Source organism: Sylvia atricapilla, chromosome 1 (assembly GCF_009819655.1).
Source record: "Sylvia atricapilla isolate bSylAtr1 chromosome 1, bSylAtr1.pri, whole genome shotgun sequence".
Lineage (NCBI taxonomy): Eukaryota > Metazoa > Chordata > Aves > Passeriformes > Sylviidae > Sylvia > Sylvia atricapilla.
The window spans coordinates 29,068,691-29,091,491 of NC_089140.1; the positions used below are offsets into that span (position 1 = coordinate 29,068,691).

The 22,801-nt window shown below is 37.6% G+C and overlaps 1 protein-coding gene across 1 annotated transcript in view; it reads right to left on the reverse strand.

The window, feature by feature from the left end:
• Positions 1–22,801, reverse strand: part of AGMO (alkylglycerol monooxygenase) — a 187,002-nt gene that overhangs the window by 158,675 nt on the left and 5,526 nt on the right. The window contains 2 exon segments of the mRNA XM_066318219.1: positions 8,201–8,352; positions 21,571–21,701. Of these exon segments, the coding sequence (XP_066174316.1) occupies positions 8,201–8,352; positions 21,571–21,701 (283 nt within the window).

Below are 22,801 nucleotides of genomic sequence, written 5' to 3' on the forward strand. Positions count from 1 at the left end.
CCTAATATTTTAGAAATGGGATTTTTTAGCCATGTCCTGCTGGGGAACAGAAATGTGATTCCAAGCCCTTCAGATAGATGATTCCAAGCCCTGAGGATAGATGGGTCTGTATCCCCACTTCACACGCCCCAGCCAGACAATCATACACATGCCACAGGAACCACCTTACCTTTCCCTGCAGGTAGACTGTCAAGAGGCTCCAAAGCTAAATTCTGCACAGTTTGAAAAGAGATTTCAAAAGAGTTGTTTAAAGTTGCATCTTCACAGTGTGTATTAGCTAAAGTGCTATTTCAGAGTGAAGTGCAAAGATAGCGTTCTGTCAATTTCTTTCTCCAGTCTTTCTCTACAGACTGATAGACAGAGCATTAATGACCAGGCAATTTTTACTAGCACAGGGGAAGAAAAACACTTCTTTTTGTAACAGAGAAAGCACAAGCATCTCAATGGGCTATCTGTTATAACAATGCATTTCATTCCTCTAGGCCTCTGCTTCTACTTTAAAACTGTGACAAAAAATAGTTGCCACTGCTGGCTGTTGGATGAATTATATGGAGTGTGCTTTCACTCAAACTCTAATTCGTTACAATCACAGTTTCACATCACAGATTAAAAACAGTTGTATTTGGTACCTTTTATTGCTGATTTCAACAGATTGGTAAAACAGGAAGGTGACACAGTCCTCTAGCAAGACAATGTGTAGAGCTGCTGTATCATAAACTGAGGTGGCATTTCCAAAATCACTGCAGTTGGTTTTGGTTTAAAATGAGCCTAGATTAAGTGACTTTTTGCAACTTCTTCGGGAAATAGATATTAACCTTTACTGAAGTAAATAGCATGACTTCAAATTAAGGGAAACAGAAATACATATTCTCAAATGGATTTTCACTTACACATGAAATACGGGTTTATAGAATAAGATACATATTCAAAGTTTAAGACCAAAAAAAAGGAGAAGATAGACATAGATGGACTTCTTTCCTTGAATGTGTAGTTTAACCACCAAACATACAGTTCTCTCTCTTCAACTTATGTAGTCACCTCACTGAAGGTGGCTCTAAAACATTTAGGAAGTCAAACAGTGTACAAGAGAATTATTTCAAACCTTTTTTCAGGTAAAACTTCAATAAGATCTTCAGTTGCAGAAGAATTAGCTTCTCCTCTTCTTCACTCACTAACTACAAAAATATTCACTTTAAAACTTGGATAATTTGCATCATACTTTATGTTCTGTAACACCTTAAAAAATACAAGTGTTACGCACCATTTCATTGGTTTTCAGCAGCACACTTGAAAAAGTATTTCAAATGAACTGTTTCCTTGCACAGTGAATTAGACACTTTCATACTCAAATCTCCACTCAGATGAATGGATTATTTTCTCTGTGTTTAAAATTTGAACACAGCCTAGAGGGCAGCAATAGCCAAGGATATGAATGTGTGAAGACAGATGATTTTTTCAATAGCCAACCCGTACTAATTTATAGCAAACTTTTTTCTCCCATTTCACCACATTTTCTAATGTTTTACTGAAAAAGCATGCTGCAAACTTGCTTTTTTACAAACAGATCTAGAAGATTTTCTCCTAATCTGTGCACCCAGGAAAAACCCAGGCACTGCAGGTAGGAAAAAAGATGAAACTCCGGGCACCCATACATCTAACAAATGCATATCTATATAGAGAGCCTCTAGAATGCCAATGTATTGTGTAAATTCTCAAACTAGGAAAATATGTGATACTTAAAAAGATGATTAATCTTGTACTGGCCACTCTGCCAACTATAAAATGACAAACAAAAAAATGGAGGAACAGTTTCTTTTTCATTTTGTACTGGGGAGCTTGAGAGAAGATGAATAATGCTGAGAGGAGATGGAATTACCACCTGAATTTTGGCATAAAAATGGTGTCACAATATTGTCATCTCATGCTTTCCTTACCGTTTCTTTAATGATATTTAAAAGATACATTGTCTCTGGAATCAGAAATATAATAATAATAAAAAAGATTGCTTTTGTACTCATATCAAGGTCTAATTTGTAACAGACAGGCTTGTCTCTGCCAGCATCCTGTGGAAAAAAACCAATTACCAGATATTTACAGAAAACCTACAAGAATCACAGCAAGCTTTGTGCTGTACTCAGACCATAGGGCTGAACTGTTCACCTATAATAAGCCACGTTCTACCCTTCACGACATTGTATTCCCACTCCAGCTCACACCCTACAGCAGCTAGAAAAAGCCAAAAATCCACCGCAAATCACTTTGTCTGACATTCAAACTATTGGCAGATTTGTTACTACCATTATTCTTAATTATCTCTGACATTTAAAATACTTAGAAAATCAATTCACCTGTAAACGTCTTTTAGGACATTCAGAAATTAAAATTAAGCAAAAACTCTCTAGTGGATTCACTTTTATTTCCATCTTCTGAGCTCTTCAGCTTACAGAGAATTTTCAGAAAGTCAATTATCTCACCACGTGTAAAGTAAAATAGGAAGAGGCATTAGCTATCCGCATATGCCACATTAAAATTAACAGACTAAATGAGTCAACCTCACCTCGTATCAGGACATTATTCTTGCCAGTATACAAGACATCAGTCTTTGAAACAACAGGAACTTGTTATGAACAATAACAACCTGAAAACAATACAAGCAGGCTCCTATAATTTTATGGGACCCTAGACATTCCATATCAGGAAGCCTCATTGCAGCTGATGTAGTTTTCAGGTGAACTTTCTCAAAAAAGTGTACATTTTAATATGAAAAGGAATGGCAACATCTTGATTTGCTAAGACTGACTTTGGTCTTCTATGAATTGAGTGTCCACTCAAAAAAATTAAAAGACACATAGTAAAGGGACACCTCTTCTTGTGAAAACATAAGAGAACAGTAAAGGAGAAGTTACAAAAACAAGCATATAGAAATAACAAATGATGTCATTTATTTACAGTCAACTCAAATGGCAACAAATGAGTCAATCACCTGAACTATGTTCTTATTTTCAATTCATGTTGTAATGTCTGCAGGTATTAGACTAGAATCAATCAGAAGATGGAATAGAAAATATGACAACTAGCTATTGCTTTTGCTATTTTTATGAGGCTACTAAAGACAGCATTTTAATATCCTGCTCTCACAAGCCTGCTTAAAAAATAAGAGAAAACAACTAACAGAACAGCAAAAAAAAGTTTTCTGTACAATTCACAAGAAGAGAGCATTTTTCTCTTAATGATTGCGTATCAATTCCCTTTGCAATCAACACAAGCTGTGACAAGAAAAAGAGCAGAGCCTCATCCAGTCACTTGACAGTTCTCAACATTTTCTATCTTTCACTGGGGTGAAATTAAATTTGTTTCATTTTGGATAATCAATATGGAACTGAATTTCTAGTCAGGTAAACAATGAAATTTTCCCAGATGCAAGATTAAGCCTAAAAATACTACCTTCACCCAACCCTCTCCCCCCTTAGCATGTAAAAGAGCATTGCAATTTGCTGTATTTCTAGGGGAATACAAATTTTCCTCAAAAGCAAACCTTGTAAGAAAAGTCAGGCATCATGTTATTATAATGAATCCCATAAATCCAAAACCCTTTCAATAAAAAATTACTTCAATACAGTATCAATTGTTAATGTAAGTCTACATAATAAGTACATGCTAATATACTGAGTTCAGACAAGTACATTATAAAACGCAGACGAAAGGGGCACTTCAAAAGCAGGAATGGGTCAGATAAATATGGGTCAGATAAATAGTACAACCATAGGATTTCAATACACCCTCCAAAAACTACCAGCAAAAATAGATGGTGAAGAGACTTTGAGCCTTTGAGCTGTGTTTTCCTCTAACAAGGTTAAACACATCTTCTTATGCAACAACAAATAAAGCATTGCACTGATGTCCAGTAACACCATTACGATTAGTATTACTACACAATACATATGTAATTATCAGAAAGAACACGATTGGGCTTTACTGTTGCGCATTCCAGTTACTTTAATGGCATCAATCTTGAGACGCTACCTGTGCCGATTTATCCACTCTGGCTCCTTATAAAACAATGAGTTACCTGCCTGTGCACGACTGACTCAGAAAATTGTCTGCTCTCTCTCAAGTCTCCACTTAATCCCATAGATTCTCAGCTAGAACGTCTGGCTTACATCCTGCTCCATGGCTAAGTTGACCCCTATGACTACTGAGTTGAATTAAAAAAGAAATGCAACACAACCTTGTTTTTTAACATAGTTTATTTATTTCAGTGACCTTATGCACACAGTTTCCATGCATGATATTATTTTCAGGACTGAGTGGGTTGTGAACTGGAGCACGGTGCAGGAAAGAGCAGCCAAAAACTTCTGAATTCAGTTCTGCTGCTGAAGGAACTGTAACAAAAGACCCTCACTGGGAGAAGAGGTAGAAGCAACATAAGTCATGGCTAAGAGAAACCCTTTTAAAAGAAGTTTTATAAAACAGGAGGTGAAAAGTTCACAAAACTTCCAATTATTTGAAGTCTTAGAAAGAAAAATTTCTCAACCTCCTCAGCTGAGACATTTTGCCACAGTCTGGGGTATGGTCTTTTGAAGGACAATGCTGGTATTAGTTTTCAGAGTTTCTTTCTTTGTTCTTTGACCCTTCAGAAGCTGGCCTTGGCCAAAAGGTCAGTCCTGTGGGGTGGAAGAATCTGAGAAGCTTGGAGTCTATTGCTCTACAACATACCTGGTGTAAAAGGCTCATTGCTCTCATCCACTATAAATAAATTCAGAATTACTAAGAGACACACCGTTAACTCAAAATCTTATGCAGCAGCTGGGGAATCTGCTGAGGATATACTCATCAGCTGAGGTCAATTTTGTGACCTCAGATGTAACTCACACCATCAGCACATATTGGCTCAGCCTTTGGCTGACAGGGACCATGTCACGTATCCCGCAGGGCGGCTGGAAGCCACCAGCGGACAATGGGGCGAGCGGCTGACACCGGCCACCGGGTCCCAGGCAGAACAATGCAGCTGCTGCGGAGCTTGGCCCTGCTGAAGGAAACTCGCTTCTCCCAGGTTGTCAGAGGGGAGGGACTCTGAAGCAATGGAAATTCCCCAGCAGTAAAGGAGAACAAAAGAAGAGGTGTTGGAAGCTGCTGTTTAGAAAAGACAGCTTCTTCCAGGGCCTGACAGAGGAGAAGAGATCTCCCCAGCTGACAGAAACACATTCCATTCTGCAGGATGTGATCCCCGGGGAAATGTAGATTAAAAACTACTCCCTTACAGATTACCAGAGCCTTCCAGCTCCCCAGTATTCCCCACCGGAGCACACAGCTGTTGCCAAGGGACCTGCTCAGGCCAGGGCTGCCCTGGGCCCAGCACAGTACCCCACACCAGAGCCGGGCACAGGTGAACACCTGCAGCCAGGACCTGGGCTCTGCACCTGCACCCATGTTTTGGCATGGATCTAGAATTCTCTAATTTCCCCCTGTGATTAAAAGGTGTGGCTGCTGAAGAAATCAGTTTACAGAGCCTCCGAATTCCTTACTGCCATTGTTACTTGTCTGCAACAGAAGTATCCATGAGGCTAGGGTGCGGGGAGGGTGTGCTGGGGCTCAACGCTGCTCTGGGACCACCAAATCCCCCTTACTAGCAGGACTAACTCTACAAGGTCTCTGCACCTGGAGAGGAAACTTGAGGAGTAATCCATACATCCTAGATTAAAATACCTGGTAAAAATCCTTCAAACCCATACATATCCTTCCCTAAAAAAAAATATTCAAAATAAAACCTGTGATTTTACAGCATACTTTAGTAGTAAAGACATAACGGGTGTTTTTACTGAAACAAAGGGAAAAGTTACATTGATTTATAAATTCATTAAAATGTCACGAGAAAGAGCAGTGTCTAAGTAGACCCTTTGACTGCTGTGGCTTTTGGATCAGATCCAGAAGAATGCTGGAATAAGTGGTGAAGCATTTTATTTTCTAACCTTTCAGTGGCTACTGCAAACAATGGAAAATACAAGTACATACTTAGAATAACTTTATCCTTTGCAAAATGAGATCACACCTAAAAATACTTCCTTTTGTTGCTGTATAACTTCAGTTTAGGATAATAGCTATTACATGCATATAGCGAAAAGGAAAAAATATCTCAAGTGCTGTGTAAAAATTTTACATTGCAAAGTAGAGTTTCTCCAACAGAAGAAACTTGAAAATCTGTGGTGATTCAAGACAATTTGTAAAATACGAGAATGAAAAATCTACTTATTCATGGACAACACAAAACAAGGTAGTAAAAACGCCAGGGGATTGAGTAACCAAATTATTGTTTGCAGCCAGGAAAACCTACATGATGATGATGGTGGTAATTCCTAGTATCAAAATTATATCAAGTTCTAAGAAATAACTGAAAAATATATCTGAATTTTAGTTTTTCAGTTTGAAACAATTAGGGCTAGCCCACACAGCTTGAACTTCCTGAGATATACATATGCTCTTAATTTTTAACTTTGCTGTAGGATCCAAGCCTGAATCACCAGGCCCTGTCACTTTCTAGTACAAAGGTGTGTCTTGTCTGCTTGTACCAGCAACATTTCCAGTGCCCTTTCTTCTCTATTTGCAAAGATATTTTTCATGACTTTTTAAAACCTTCTCCTTGAATTTCCTCAGCAACTTCCAATGCAGCTGACTTTTGCAGCTGTGTTGCCGTGCTACAGATTTCATCATTGTTTGACCAGAGAAGTCTGTTAAACTAAAATCTCCAGTTAGAGCGATTTTCTACAATGTTTCATCAGTTCCCTGCTGTAACCTGAAGAAGAATAGACTAACATTTATTGAATAGCTCAGCACTGACCTTCTTAAAAGAAGAGCAGCATTTTCTTACAGTTTCTTCAAGTCCATTACATATAGAATTGGTTTGTATTTTAGTTCTAAAACACGTATTGAGATTAATTCCAAAGTATTCCATCAAAAACAAAAACAGAGAAGAGCAAATGCAAAGTTGCTGCAGGAACAGAAATACATCCATTGCTTTAGAGAGTGTAGAGATGGCCCCATTCTCTTCTCTGCCAATGGGAATTTTACCACTGACTCCAGAGAAAGCATAGCCAAGCTAGTGATTTTCTAACACTTGAAGGCAAGTATTTTTATTTTAAAACACAGGAATAGCCTCTTGCTCTGGTGCAGCTCTCAGCCTGAGGCTGTAGCCCTGCCAGCACTGTTAATGTCATTGTTTGTGAAGCGTATTCCCAGTCTCCATACACCCACGCAGGGCTCCCAGCTCCCGGCCGTGATGTCCCCCTCGACACATTGTTCCAGCTCCCCCTGCTTCCTCGCCTCCCGCCCCCTCCCCCAACCATTGTTATCCCTTGACACCCACCCTGCATTGTTCTCACACCGGCCTGCCATCCCCACCTGGGAGGGACCCTTCCTCTCTCCCACTCCTCACAGCAGCTCAGGCTCCTGAGCTTTCTTTCCTACTTCCATATATTCCACTGATCTACTGGCAGCAGAGCATTTTCCCGTTCTGAAAGCACACTACACAAAGCAGCATTACTACATCCCACAGCCCTGCCAGCTGTGGGCACTCAGCTTTGAGAAGCCCAGTCCAAAGCTTCTTAAGGAACAAAAAGATTTTTATTTCATTACTACAGACCCAGAACTAGAATTGATAGAAAGTGTTATTGCATTTTCAGATAGGTTATAAACGCTAGAGCTGATATTTGTTTTCACTAGATAACTGAAATATGTAATGAGACAGATATATATGTACAGAAATGGCTCACATCATTTACACAGGCTCTATTATTTTGGCCACCTTGCTTTTTACTGCTCTCTTGTTTGTATATCCACCAGATTCTTTTGAAATAATTATCTGTACTTTGCTGTATTTTTCATATATATACAGGCATATTGAACCCAAATTTTTATGTACTTAGCATTTATTCCTTTATTTTTTCTCAGGATAATTCACTTTCTCTGTCAAACTGCATTCAAACTGATACTCTTTATTTCACAAAATCATGTTTTCCTGTATACAGTATGATGTATTAACTGTTTTCCATGCTTAAAGTTTTATCTTTACTAACCTTTAGTAAGAAGAGCAGCTATATATGCTTAGAGTAAATTAAGTATGCAAACAAAAATTAATACCTCACTTAATTAATAGATAACTAATGTATTTCATATGTTCAAACACGGAAAACTTGTTAAGCCTTACCATGGCTCATGCGATGAAAGCAGTAGTATGCAAAGTCCACTCCCAGAAGCGTCAAATACCACGTCCATGGTGAGTCCCAGGGCAGTTCAAAGAGTCTGTAGTTATTCCATACGTATATGTAACTAATTAACTCAATACTTCTGAACAAAACACTGAAATAGAGATCCAGAATTTTTTTTATCAGTAATTCTGTCAGTTTCAATTTCAGAACCTTTCATATATTTACAATTTACCAGATGGAAGTCTTTATACAACATATAATACCAAGTCTCCAAGTTCTTCAACCTCAGTCAAGTAATACTACTATTAACTTCAGTGGAACCTTTGCTTAGTGTCTACGAGTTTCCTAAAACCAACTGCCACCCACTCACCACCCATGTTGTGGCATTAGGTACGCTCAAAGGCTGAAAAACTCCAGTGCTCTGCAGGTGTTATGGTGTTCCTGTTTTCCCAGAACTGGAAGAAACCCACACTTGTTAACTAGTATGTCAGAAGTGATTGAAATGTAGCAGCAATTATGCTGAAACACTAATGTATTACATTAAAAAACCTTGACTGCTTCCGTTACAAGAAAGAACATGGAAGGGAACAGGACTTCTGGGAGCAGTGAAATGTTTGATCTTCTCAGCATATCACTTCACTTTAAAAGAGGATAAATGCAGCAGGAGACAAAAATCAGTGCCTTTGAAAAGAAGGGGAAGGGCAATCGGTAGACAGAAATGGCAGGATTCCAAGAAAGGGAAAGAAAAAATCATGAACTTGCAAAGGCAAGGAAAGCCACCACACAGCAGCTCTTACTGTTGCTGAGTTCCTGGACTACAAGGACAGAGTAGCTATCCCTGGTCTAACACAGGCTCAGCACTGAGACCAGGGGAAGGAGAAAGAAAAGGGCCCTGGAATGGGCAGGCCAAACCTAGTAGTAACTCTCCACAGCTGCTCAGAATAATACAAATTTGGGTTGCCACAGTCACCCTCCTCTCAACATCCTACCACCTCATTTCACCAACTGGGGCCCTGAGCTACCTCCAAACAAATTATTTGATTTTGCTGGGTGAGTTTTTGGACAAATCAGGAAGCATTTAACCCAGTATGAATGGTGAGAGGCTGTAGGCACTGTGATGGCCCAGGTGACAACTGGCTTAACTAGCAGCAAAATGGTGCCACAGATGCAAATGGATGTATATTTAAACTGGCAATTTTTAGAAGAAACTAGTCCACAGCAGTATTTGTAGCAGATTCCTCACATCTTCTCCTGCTACTCTCCTTTGCTGTGCTGCTGAAAATGTAGTGAAACGGTGGTGAAATCAATTATGTCAGCCTCTGAAAAGGAGCAAACAGAAAAAAAGAGAAGCGGGGGAAAGATACTAATAATAGAAAAGTCACAAATATCCTTTTTCTGTATTTCAGTGGGTGAAATTCACCTCCATTTAGGGCCTAAGAATAAGAAATAAGATAATCATAAACACACACAAAAATGTAGTACTCAGATGTTATACTGATGCTATTTTGTGGGGGGAGGTGGAAGAATTATCAGCAACACCTTGGTACAAAGTCCTGCAAGACTTTAAAAACCTACAAAACATATTCATTGTTGAAGAAAGACTCTTCAGTGATACAAATTCATGGAGCTTCCAAATAACACTGTACCTGTAGACACTACTTAAACAGAAGCGGTAACAAACTGCACATACATGTTACAGCCATGCAAAATCTCAGCCAAAGGACAGACCAACATCTCTCCTTCACTTTAGTCTCATCTAGAACTTCACTTTACACTGAAATCAGCTGAAAGATTCTTTGTGCATCTCTGTCCACATCTGCTCATTCTTGCCTCAGTACCACTTCTCAGAGGTATTTCTTTCAATACCCTCCCTTTTTACCTATTTTTTTCAGCTATATTATTTTTGATTAATATAATAGCTGACAGCATGGCCAGAAAAATACTAGAATCTGCAAAACTAAAAAAGGATACATACTCCTTCCCCTTTAAAGACTTTTTTCACACATCTGGAAAACATCCCTGAAAACATTCTGGCCATGCCCTGTCCTTTTGGGCAGCTGCACTGAAACAGAAGGGAAGCTCAGCAGACATAGTTGTTTCAGCTTGCAAGCCATCTCCTGCGCTATAGCTAAATTCCATCTTTTTGCAAAGACATCCATTCAGAGTTTTTATACTCCTGGAATTAGCACCTCTTCCCATAAGTGTTTTGAATAAAGCTAGAAGAAAACACTTTGAGTTGCTGTAGTGCTAGTTTCACTATTAATGAAGAAAAAAACTAATCCGAAAATCCCAACCACCCAGTAAGAGTCTGCAAGTATAATAGTATCCCATCCACCATTTTATCCTGAGAGCTGAAGCACTACAAGTAGTAGTTGCTCAGGAAGGAAAGAACTACTATTTTTTCCACAGCCAGGTGCACATCATACCTACAACTCATTCCTAGCTTTCCTATAATCATACAAGTTTTTCTCTCAAATAAAACCAAGACACAACAAACCCCATGAAATTTAATTTTATTTTAGCAGCTTGACCATGAAGAATTTCTCTTGACTAGCAAGGACAGGTGTATCTACCACTTCAAAAACAGCTTGGCTATGCCAGAAGGTGGACCATACACACCTGGAACATGTTTAATTTTCATAAGAGCTGTGTTCTATAAATATTTTTAAAGAAGATTATATGTGTCCAAGCAGATTTTTGCAATTCACCTCATGAGGAATCTGTAGAGTTCAGTATAAACTCTCAATCCATTTCACAACAGGTCAGAAGGGAGCTGATATTATCCAAACACAAAGAAATGGGCATTTCTTAACATCTTTTCAATGACCAGGAAATTTAAAACACCTCTTGCAACACAGAGTATCAGTTATTATTGGGTACTGTTTTCCTACTTTATTCTTCTGCTTTTATTAACATATAATGCCTTTGCCTACATCCAAAGATATGTGACTTGGAACATTTGCTCCATTTTTGATCAGCTTTCAGTATTTCACCCTCGAGTCCTTTTTTTTTCCACAGGCTGAGGCCAAGGTGTAAACCTTGAGCTAAACCTGCAACACATTTTTTATATATGCAATTTGCTGTACATTCTTTCCTTCATGCTTGAATCACAACTCTATAGCACATAACGTTAGCTGATTACTGTAATTAATTTAGAGTAATTCATCATATTACTATGCAGTGCTGGAGAAAGAAGAGTTGCTTAACTAAGTTGGGTTTTTTTTGTTTTTTTTTTTTTTTTTTTTTTTTTTTTTTTTTTTTTTTTTTTTTTTTTAATTTACAGTGTGATAGGAAAGACCAGGGCTTGCATTCAATTACAATTCCTAAAGTTCACTTGGAGTGTGAAAGGTTTGTATTCCCCCTGTTTTTCCCTCAAGTTCTTTTTTCACTTCTTAAAATACTAAAAGAACTTAAGAAAACTTTTTCCTCATTTAAATGTTGTAACCATAAATGTGACAGAAGTGGACAGGTAAGCCTTTTGTCATCTAGTTCAATCCTCTGCATAAAGAGTAATAAATCCTAAAACAAACTGTATAGTAAATTTTATATATGCATTACACAGGTTTATCTTCTTCAATTTTGAACTTAGCTGCTGAAAATTTTCTTATTATGTGCAAAGTGCACTTAGGCAACCGTTATGACCTTAAGAGATCTTGTCTCCTTGTTTCTAAAGATCGTACATACTTTAATTAATGGCAATAATATTTGTTTTTAATAAACCATTTCCCTCATCACCTTCCACTGGGTCAGATTATCACTTCCTCTAATTAAAAAAGTCCAAGAAGGAAATTCTGGGAGATGAACTCTCCATGTGGAAATGAAGATCTACTTATTCTAGACCCCTATGGGATAATGAAGGAGGGAAAAGGTGGAAAAAATTCAATTGGAAGACAAATCAGCTGCCCATTTTAAAGAATAGAATGTCTTGTTTTGCTTCCTCCAGCCGTAGAGCTGAAAATCACATCTTTAGGGAAACTTCTTCCATTGTGCCCGGGACAGTCACCAAAAATGAAAAGGGTCAGAGACAGAAGCTGCTGTCTCTTTTCCAAGCATGGAGGAAGATCTGTGTACCAAAAGTGAATAGTCCGAGGAAACTGCCTCAGCTCTCACCACTATTGCAGTCACCACCTCACATCACACTGGGAACTGACCTGGTGCCCCTGAGCTAAAAACACAACCCTACAGCTGGACCTACAAAAGCTCTGCTCTCAAGGGCTGTAACAGACTTGCATCCTTGGAGGTCAGGCACAGAGGGAAGCATGTTAAGACACCCTGGTCACAAGGTTATATTATCATTAAAAATAGTGATATATTACTAATACAGTTTCCCTGGGTTAAATAAATTCTATTTTCCTAGCCTGACTCAAACTATATAAATGTAAAGTTTCAAAATGCTGAACAAAGGCAGTTTCTCGATAATTTGAAACTATTCAGACCATCTATGTAACAGCAGGATACATGAATAATTAAATGCTCTGTAAGGTTTTATTTCAGAATGGAAATCATAAGGATTTCCATTTCCAAGGATACATAGAGCTTTCTTTCCAGATGAATAACTGGCTCCAGCCACAATTGAAATAAACATTTTGATAACATGATTTCAGTCAAGAGAAGAAGGGGGAAGGAGGTAGAGAAGTCTTGAGAAAAGATCCATTTGTAAAACAAAGCAAATATGCTGCAACTGAAATCCCCTTTTATTTCCTGTACAGGTGCCAGGTCTTGAACAGACACCCAATTTATTACCTTGTCAGCTGACTTATTAGGGTTGACACAAATCGAGCTGAAATATGTCTGACACACTGCAGTCAAGGCTTTTTTCACGCTTTAGCACAAAGCCAAACTTTCCACAAGGTGGAGGGAAAGGGAGAGGGAGCTGTGGGAGTTCTATTCCCTGTTTTCTATCATCAAGATGAATATGATCTCCTCTCCCATTCTTAATATGCAAAACCAGTCATGAAATAACCCAAGGCTAAAAAATAATTCACCAAAATGATACAGCTGGGAAATTATTATCAGGCTCTGGAAAACCCTTGATTACAGGAAATAGCACCTACGTTTTGAGAAAATGTTCCCACCAGACACAAAAGCTGAATCAAAGCCTCTCCTCTTCTTCAGTATGGCTTTCTTCTCCAGTATTTTAGCCTAAACAATACAAACCTCCAGTTTTCTTCAAGGACAAAAGAAAATATCAAATTCAAAATGAAGTAATAGGAAGGTGACTCAGGTAATCCTACCAGCTGTATTGTACACAGTATTGCACAATATTTTGCCTGACAGAGCTGCCTTTTTATTTACCAAACCTCCTGCTGTTGCACTTCACTTGTTACCCTCTAATTTATGACACTAATATTAATTTACAGTAGTGGGTGGAATATAATGTGAAACAACAGGTGCTGGAAGAAAAATACCAACAGTGTTACACTTATTTTATTATTAAGTTCTAGTCTTGCCACCTAATTCAAGTCACTTGTTTATCTTTGCTCATAAATAAGTAAATTTTAATTGTATAATTAAAAAAAAATCAGAGATATTTTCAAGTAAAGTTCCACTGCCTTCAGTGATCCACAGTAGTAACTAAAGCCCTACCTTTATGCAACGTCTTCAGATACTTTTAATTACATGGTATCTTTAAAAGACTAAAAAGCCTAGTTTAAAACCTTCAGTACCACGGAGATTATGGCATTGTAGCTTATTCCTCTTCTTTTATGAGAATGGAAATTGTATTTTTTTATACCTATTTGTATCTGCCCAGAACTGAAGACAGCAAATTCTATTCCAGTATCTTCCAGATACACCAGACTGGAATATTCTACAGTGTCATCTCCTACAATGCTCCTGATTTCTCAATATTTGTACAAATATCATGACATGAGTTTAATACAAATGCCTGACTAGGACCTTTTACCAGCTGGGGGTCTGATTTTGATCTGTCCTATTTGTTTGTTCTCCCGAAATGAGAAAATTTTCATTATAATTTAATTTAGGTTGGGAACAAGCCTGTAATAGTCTCAAAAGTCACATATAAGCAAGTCAGGAGAAAAGGGTATTCTATTCAACTCAGATTGTTCTAGATAGATTCAGAAAAATCAAAGGAACTAGTAAGAGTTCCTATGGTCTATAAAAATACAGTGAGACAGCTTCAGTGAAACATCACAGCATATCAAATAATGAAATAAGGAAAAATATTTACATGAGAATTTATATTGAACTTCCTTGGTCATACTTCTGAATGTTTTAAAAGATAGTTTGTTTTTGTCCACGATACACAGTGGTGAATGCCTATTTTTTTCAGATCTGTAACACTGGTTTATAGAATCATTAAGAGACATTTTTTTCCCAATTTTCCTAGCTTCTTAAGTATTGACCCAAGAAACTAGATTGGCCAGCTCTAAAAATACTACCCCTGTGCTCCATCTAGTGGAGTTCTGATTTAAGATTAATTCATTGTTCAGCAGAGATGTTCTTCAGTCAGAAGGGTACTCTACTCTATACAGAAGCATTTTCTTAAGAGTTTTTTTCAAAATGTGTGAAAACTGACACAATTTAACTTCAAGAAAATATAAAAACATGGAATAAGAAATCTGCAAAACATTTAATGGATTTGAGAAATCAGTATATTTTGTGACCAAAAGAAACTACTGAACATAATACCATATTCAATGAGTGTAAACTCAGTTCACAGTATGTACTTTTACAGAAGAACACAAGCATATTTGAAAATGTACCCTGACAGCTTCTCTTTGCTTCTAAAAATATGGCAGGTGTAAAGCTGCATTCTGACATTAAGAATGGACAATCACCAAGCCATTTACTGGCCTCACCATACAGAAAAAGACCATGGTACATTACTAAGAATGTAGAAAAAATATGCATTCTCTGTAAGATGTTACAACCTGAAACAGTAACTGGATCCCTAATAGGTTTGTGTGAAATACAGCAATCTGTAGAACATTACAGTAAACAGGGACTACCAGTTGTTTCAGTCAATTAGTTTGAGAATATCCAAGCTCTCTCAAAATCCTTCCTTGTAACGCAAGGTAGCCTGTATGTCAGTTCATTAAAAACTCCAGAGATTCAAATTCTGGCTCAGATCTTTCCTTAGTCATCATTAAGAAGTAGCACTGTCTCAATGTTACTCCTGCCAGCAGCTATGCCCACATGTGCTCTCCAGCCTGCTTCAAACAAATGGAACCAGATTACCAAAATTCTTCAGTTGAAACCTCTGAAGATTAGGCTGCTGATATGCCTGGGAAGAGTTCAGATGGTAAAAGGGGATTAGGGAGGTAGCGATGAGCATGAGAGAGCAGGCAGGAAGCACTAGCATCTTTACTGGCCTCAGCTGGATTTGGACTTACTGGAGGACACACCAAGATTTACACCAAAATTACAAAATTTTGTTGAAGTGATACAGTAAGAACATAATCCACACAGGAGTAACGATTTTACTTAGTCTCAATTCATCAATGCAAACCAGATTAAAAAACAAAAACCCAAGAAACTAATAAAATTAAACAAAAACTATTCAGTTAAGACAGTTACTGTCATGAGTTTAATTGAATTGATTTTGAAAATTCCCCTTCCAGAGTCAGACTTGCCTGCTGAAAATCCTATCAGATCTTGCTGCACAGCACTGCCCCCTTACTGAAATTGTTTATCTTACTTTGCCTGCTTTACCTACAGAAGATTAGTGAGTTAATTCAAAACCTGTTCCTTTGACAGAGCTGTGAGGGCTGTGACCTTTGGCAAAATGTGGGAACAATCAACAATGTGAAGACTGGAGAGTGAAGCCAGGAGGGTGCTCTTGTGAAATATGTTAACTACCTAGTGCTACTTGAAGAGTGGGAGGAATAGGTAGGTGAGTTTATTCTGTCTCTTCAGGTCTGTTCCTTATTAAAAGTTTTATTTTTTTGGACACATCTATTGACAGCGCCTCAAACTGCCAAAACTAGCTGCTGCAGGTATGATCATGACTGCAGGTTCTGTAGAGACTGAACTTAAAGCCTAACAGCTCTTGGCTACTCCTTTTCCACTCCCAGACAATTTGCTTGTCTCTCTGCCTAAAGCAAATACCTTTTTCCTCACAGAATGAACTAAAATAACTCCACTTGGGATCAGATGAGCACCTGAACCAACACAAGAGAGGACTACATAAGTAGTACAAGAAAGACAGAAGTGCAGTAGCCAGAAGTTCAGTTGGTTTAAGGGCATGGCATGGCACAGCAGCTCCACGTCCCATTTAACCAGGTTAAGTGATTACCTTTCCAGTTTGGCCCCATCTGCTCATCACTGCCCTAAGTGTCGTGGTTACCAGCCCTCAGACCTGCCACCATAATTGCATGCATAGCTGCTCCCTGACCTGGGTCTGTCAAAATGAATGCAGCTGAGCTTAAACACCTCTTTTATAGTTCTTGGGGGGGCTTTTGTTTCTGCTTTTAGCAAGATCACTTTGTCAGGACCAGGTTAGGGAGCAATTAAATGTGCAGTTATGTTGGCAGATCTGAGGGGGCAGCTGGACCAGAAGCAACACGTCTGACCATGCTCTAAACAAACATCTGTCCAAAGTCTTAGTCAAACAGATGTGGAGAAAAAATGTACCTAATAAGTCTTGAATTGAAAATATAATTTACGAGAAACTGCATATATCAAATTTTCTTCTAAGAAATGGAATCAGTATTATATGAGATTATAATTTTCCATAGTCACGTACAATGTATCTAATAGATACCTCAGGAAACCAGGACATACTTCAAATGGTTAAATCCATGCAGGCAATTTTTTTCTGCTCTGTCAAGACACTCCTAGCTCTACCCGGTTGTGAATAACTTGCACCAACTTGAAGCGAGTGTATTCCGATCAGCTCTGCATTTTGCTACTCTTAAAAACTGAAAACCTTTGGTTTCAGATTGCAATTTTATACGTTAAAGAGCAGATAACTCAGTAAGGCTATAAAAGCATTGAGTGCTTTTGTCCTGTAACCCTGGCTGCTCTTTTCCAACCCCATTTCTTGTTCTAGCACAAGACTGTTAACAGACATTGTAAGAAGTGATGCAGATTAATATGATGGGGAGGTGAGGACCTGCTTCCCAAGCCACTTCATCACAGGGCAACATAAACACTGATGCTGGCCAAAGAGGGGTGAAGGTACAGAGGGAGGAACAAGCAACCAGATGCATCAGTCAATCACAGGTGCTTCATTTGGGAGCATTGCTGATCTAAAATGTATATGAAACTGCCTCTTCAATCCAGCTTCTGGAAAAAGATTATTTAAAATCCAGATGATGTACAAAACTGAATACACTGGTCTACAGCAGAAACAGGATTCGTACTCCTTTAATTATTCCTGATGTGCAGATATCTTAAGATACTTAATACCACAAACTAAACAAAAAGCATTTACTCATTCCATTCTTATGTTCAACAAGTCAGAGAACTTGAACTTCCTCTGATTCAAAAATCATGGTAAATAATGTATACTGTAATATTCTTTTTAGAAATGGAGAAGTTCATTGCAAAATTGACTGACCAAACTGTGTCAGGCAGTATATACATTACATACACTCATACACTGTACAACTGTGTTGCAGAGCACAACACTAAAAACTGGCAGTTGAGCATGACCATAAAGAACAAATACTTTCCCAACAAGTTTGAAAACATACCTACCTCAGTTATCCCCCAAACACTTTTTGATTTGATTTATGTTCTGCTGCCTTTAAAAGAAGAAATGGGTCAATATGAAATAATGCACATATTTGTAAAATGGATATTCATACCCAAAATAAACTTTCTCTTGGGAGAATATTTTTAAAGCAGCATTTAAAGTCTCTTGGCAATGGTTAGCTAGAAAAGTTATTTATTTATTTATTTAGAATAAAAGTACTCAAAATTATTTAATCAATGTTTAGGATGCTGGGAGTAAACTTAGTTTCTCCCTTTCTCCCAAATTAATTTCCATTCCATACAATATTTAGTATTTACACATGCAGAGGAATGCATAGTATGCATTAAAGCAGAGAAAATTATATTTAATAAATGTATGGGTGACTTTACAAGAGATAATACGTATGCATAAACCATTCAACTTATTGCATGCTGTTGAGTCTAATAAGCCTGAAAACAAAAACATTGCCATGTGTGATTAGACTTTTCCTCTTGCACTTACATTTTTAACATTTGGCATGCAAGTATCAACAATTTATGATTTGCACTTTCTCAACAGAAAGCTGAAGTATGAAACACTAAATAAATACTGTTTGCCCTCAAGACACACAATAGTTCTGTTATACAGACTGTGAAATGGAAAAAAATACTTAGAGACTGAATATGGTTAGTGACTCCTAATTTTTTCATTACATGTAAAGACCTCTTTGCAATGACACATTTGAAGCTTCATTTTAACTAATAGACTGAAGCCACCATTTTAGACCCAACCACAGATTTTTTTAAGGAAGTGGCAAACCATTGCTGCTAGTTGAGAAAATGAAAATTAGTCCCTGGGAGAGGATACAATCAATGGCGTGTTAATCTAACCTTCAGCTGTTAATGATTTGCACTACTATTTCCCCTGATGCTGTGGGTTCAGCTGAAATATTGTTTTAGCAGTTTCTGTCAACTTTCCCTACCTTTTTTCTTCCTGAAAGGGAACGACTGAAGTGAAAATCTTAGCAACAGATTTTTGCCTGTGCTATTTTCCCCCCTTTTTTGGTCTGACCCAGTTCTTTCACACCATGGAAGCACAAGACAGAAGGGTAAAGTGTTCTGCTTTTTTCAGTTAGAGCCTTTTTAGCCAGTCTGTTATTCACAACTCCTCTCACTTATAAAAGAGGTTTTACACTAAGCAGTCACTATTAGAATTGCAATATTAACATGAGATCAAATAATTTAGTAAGTCTGCATTTTGCCTGCTTCTTTCACATTCAGCCAAAAAGCTGAAAGTGTTACAGGACTCTTCTTTGGGAAGAACTGCTGAGGAGGGTTTGGTATCTCCGGTCAGGAGAGCTGCACAAGCAACCTGGAAGAGACTTCTTGTGCTGGTGTAACAATAAATAGGTGTACTGATCTTGGAGATTTACCTGACTCTGCAAACTTTTGAGTCCTTAAGGATCATTCAGTTCATTCAATTGAAACAACCTTGCAAAAGAAAACTGCACAGCCCGCAAGCCAAATTCTGCAGCGGAGGACTCAGGGCCAAAATAATAAAAGTACTCAGCACCTTGCAAAGCTGCATTCCACACACACAACACTAGTTTTCTTAGCAAGCATTTCTTCCAGGAATGAGTGTATCCCAAGTGTTTCAGTATTCTTAAAATAAAGCCAAAAGGACTTGCAAAACCATTCAAACTTATTTTACATGTATCTCAGGCCCTTTGTTTAACTTAATCAGTTCTGAATATTTCACATGAATAAAGGGAAATATGCAGTATGGTAAGCCTGTCAAGTTTGAAAGATTTGGGTTAAGTTGAAGAAGTGATATTTGACCTATTTCAATAGTAGCTTTGTGCAACCCAGTAACCCATTATCAAGGTTGTGTGTTGCTGCACACAAATCTGTTGATAAAATTTAATTAATTTATAAATTAATTTATAAAACATATTGAAAAGTTGAATGTTGCTCCTCCAAGACCATGCTCACAAGTTGTTAAAAATGGTTTGAATATAGGCAGAACACTAGCTGTAAAAATAATTTCACTAAATTCTCAAATAACTTAGACACAACTTCATTTGAAGACATAACTTCATGGTTGAGTATTTCTCAAACTGCAAACTCATAACTCTTTTTTTCATATATTTGAAGAGTTTTGGAGGGTGTCTTCAGGTTTCATCAGGGATATTTACTACTGATAATTAACATAATCTATCAGAAATTGTCTTTGTACCTAATGAACCTTGTCTAAGATTGTATTGATTAGAAAGCTTTAAAAAATCAACCAAATGGCAAATGATCAATAAATTACAAAGAGGGTGATTTACACATTTCCCAAAATGAGTTCTACTTGCCAGAAGGGATATTTTTCATTGCTGTTGCTATGTTCTTTTAATGTATTTGATCAAGAATCTGGACTGGAAGAAAAGATTTCTAGTAAAATTTGCAGTGACATAAACCAGGGATCTCTCAGGGAAACAAAGACAATTTTTCATGGATTCAGGCTACTTCAGGAGGACCAAATGTACAATGCATGTATTTCTATGTGGCCAAATATAAGAACATATTGCCTATGTATGAGGAATGTAAGCCACAGAATCCAAAAAAGTATTCAGGGATGAAAGACAGCTCAAAGGATCTGGGATATATAAAGGGAGGAACAACAAGTAGAAATAGAGAACAAATGACTTCATTATTTGGCACTGATGTAGTAATTTCTGAAATGTGGAGTGCACTTGAGACATCAACACTAAGAAGGCTGAAAAACTGCAGAGGATTCTGAAAAAGAACTGGGGGAATAATTGAAAGACTTGCAAATACACCATATAGTCAAACTCAAACAATAAAAACTTTTCCTCTTATAATGAAGAGATTATATACAATTTGATGGTCATCTGCAAATTCATACATGGGAAACAGAAACATAATCCCATTTGTAAAGAAAAGATGCAATAAAATCTATCATCTAGAAGATCGTATCATGAAAAGGCTTATCTAAAACGTACTACTTGCAAGTAACCAAAGCTTCTGGAAAACACTTAGCGCAATTTATATAAAGAATTGGCTGGATTTTTTCATTGGGATTCACAGTCGCTATTTCTTTAAAATACAACTCTGCTCCCCAAACTAATTCGGGTAAATCTTATGGCCTTTACATTGGAGAGTGAATTATATGATCATGTTTGCAACAATTCTTTCAGGAATTAAAATCCATTGAAGTCAAATATAAGATTATGACTGTGTTCAAAGCACTTTGGATCACATGCATATTCACAATTCTACTGATCTGGTTATATGCACACAGTTTTATTTTAAAGGTTAACACAAATAATAAACTTGGTTTGTTGGTTTTTATTTTGTTGTCTTCTTTCTGTATTTTAATGAAAGAAAACCCAGATTATAAAATCTAGTCTAACATAAGATATAGTCAAGTGAGGTGAAGTCCCAGAAACAGCAAAAGGTGATAGCAAGGTCCAATATAGATTAATATAATTGATGCTAAATTGGTAATGTGGAGCTGGATAACACCCTGTAAGAATCGTATTTTTAGCCTTACAGTTTAGAAAGATTTTATACACATCACTAAAATTTAATTGCATAAAGAAAGGTCCAGACACCTCGTTTAATCATTTTGGATTAGCAGCAACAATTTCAACACATAATTCTATTTTCTTCCTTTTTAATGATTAAAACCCAAATGATCTGAAGATTTTATTCAAATACTCACTCTGGTAATCGGGACAGGATACCCAAGGAAAGAGAACTTATGCCATCATTGATCCGACCTGGCAGCTTACGCTTCTGAATCCAGCTGACAGCAAACTCCAGCCCAATAAAAGTAATGAAGAATGGAATACTCTGAAAATAGTTTGGGGGGAAAAAAAAGTCACAACAAAATAAAATTAGATACACTTTTCCTAACAGCATTTTATGCAGTGAGATGATGCTCAGATTGGCTGGCATTTTAGTAGCTACTCCTTAATAAAGCTCCACATGGACCTTACAAATAAGAACAACCAAGGCTACCATTTAATCCACAACACCAGCATAAATCTCTTGCAGTAACCCTCTCCCACAATGTTTTCTTTTTTATATTCTGCACATAAACATTACCAGAACAAAACGCAAAAGTCTTTCCAAACTTGTATTTCTCATATTTAAGTAAATCAGTGAGAACACCAACATTTGTTGACTCCTCCAACCACAAAATAGAATAGAATCTGGTTTGGATTTGATATTGCATGAAGTTTTTTGAGTGTTTTCAGCCACTGAATTTGGCACTTTGCTGGCATCCAACATTATTATCTGAAAGATATAGTAAAGTGAGTTTCTTTCTACTTGGCATTTCTATTGCCATGCTTTTCACTGCAGACAACAACAGCTGCTCTGTTATGTGCACTCATCAGCGAACTCAGTAACTAGGCAGCCTGTTACCGTTTGGGCCCTACACCGTGTGCTCTTCCCAAACCACTGACAATGATACAATGTTCCCCTTTTTCTTTGGGATTGTACTGACTGCAAAATAGTTTTCTGCCTTTCTGAAAAAAAGTTGACGATGAGCAAGACTGAAACATTTCTCACTCACAACATTACTTTAGTCTAGGCTTCAATTCTCACTGTCCATTTTCTACCCCAGATCAACTGGCAAGCTGAAAATGCACAGCGACAGCATCCTTTAGTGAATGGTTGAAAGAAGGCATGGCTGTAAGGTCGTAGGACTGCTAACATTTTAGTGACAACATCATTTTTCAACTAGAAAAAGGCTTGAGTAACAGTAAGTGGTAGAGCTGGTTTGGTTTGGTTTGGTTTTTTTGTTTTAAACTGACACTGGAGTTCTAACAGTCCTTCGACTTCATGTGTCGAAGGAGTTAGGCAGCGGCAGTGTTTTAGCCATCACCACCAAAATCTAGAAGGTCTGTGGCAAGGAAAATGGGAAGGAGTTACCAGATCTCCATGCA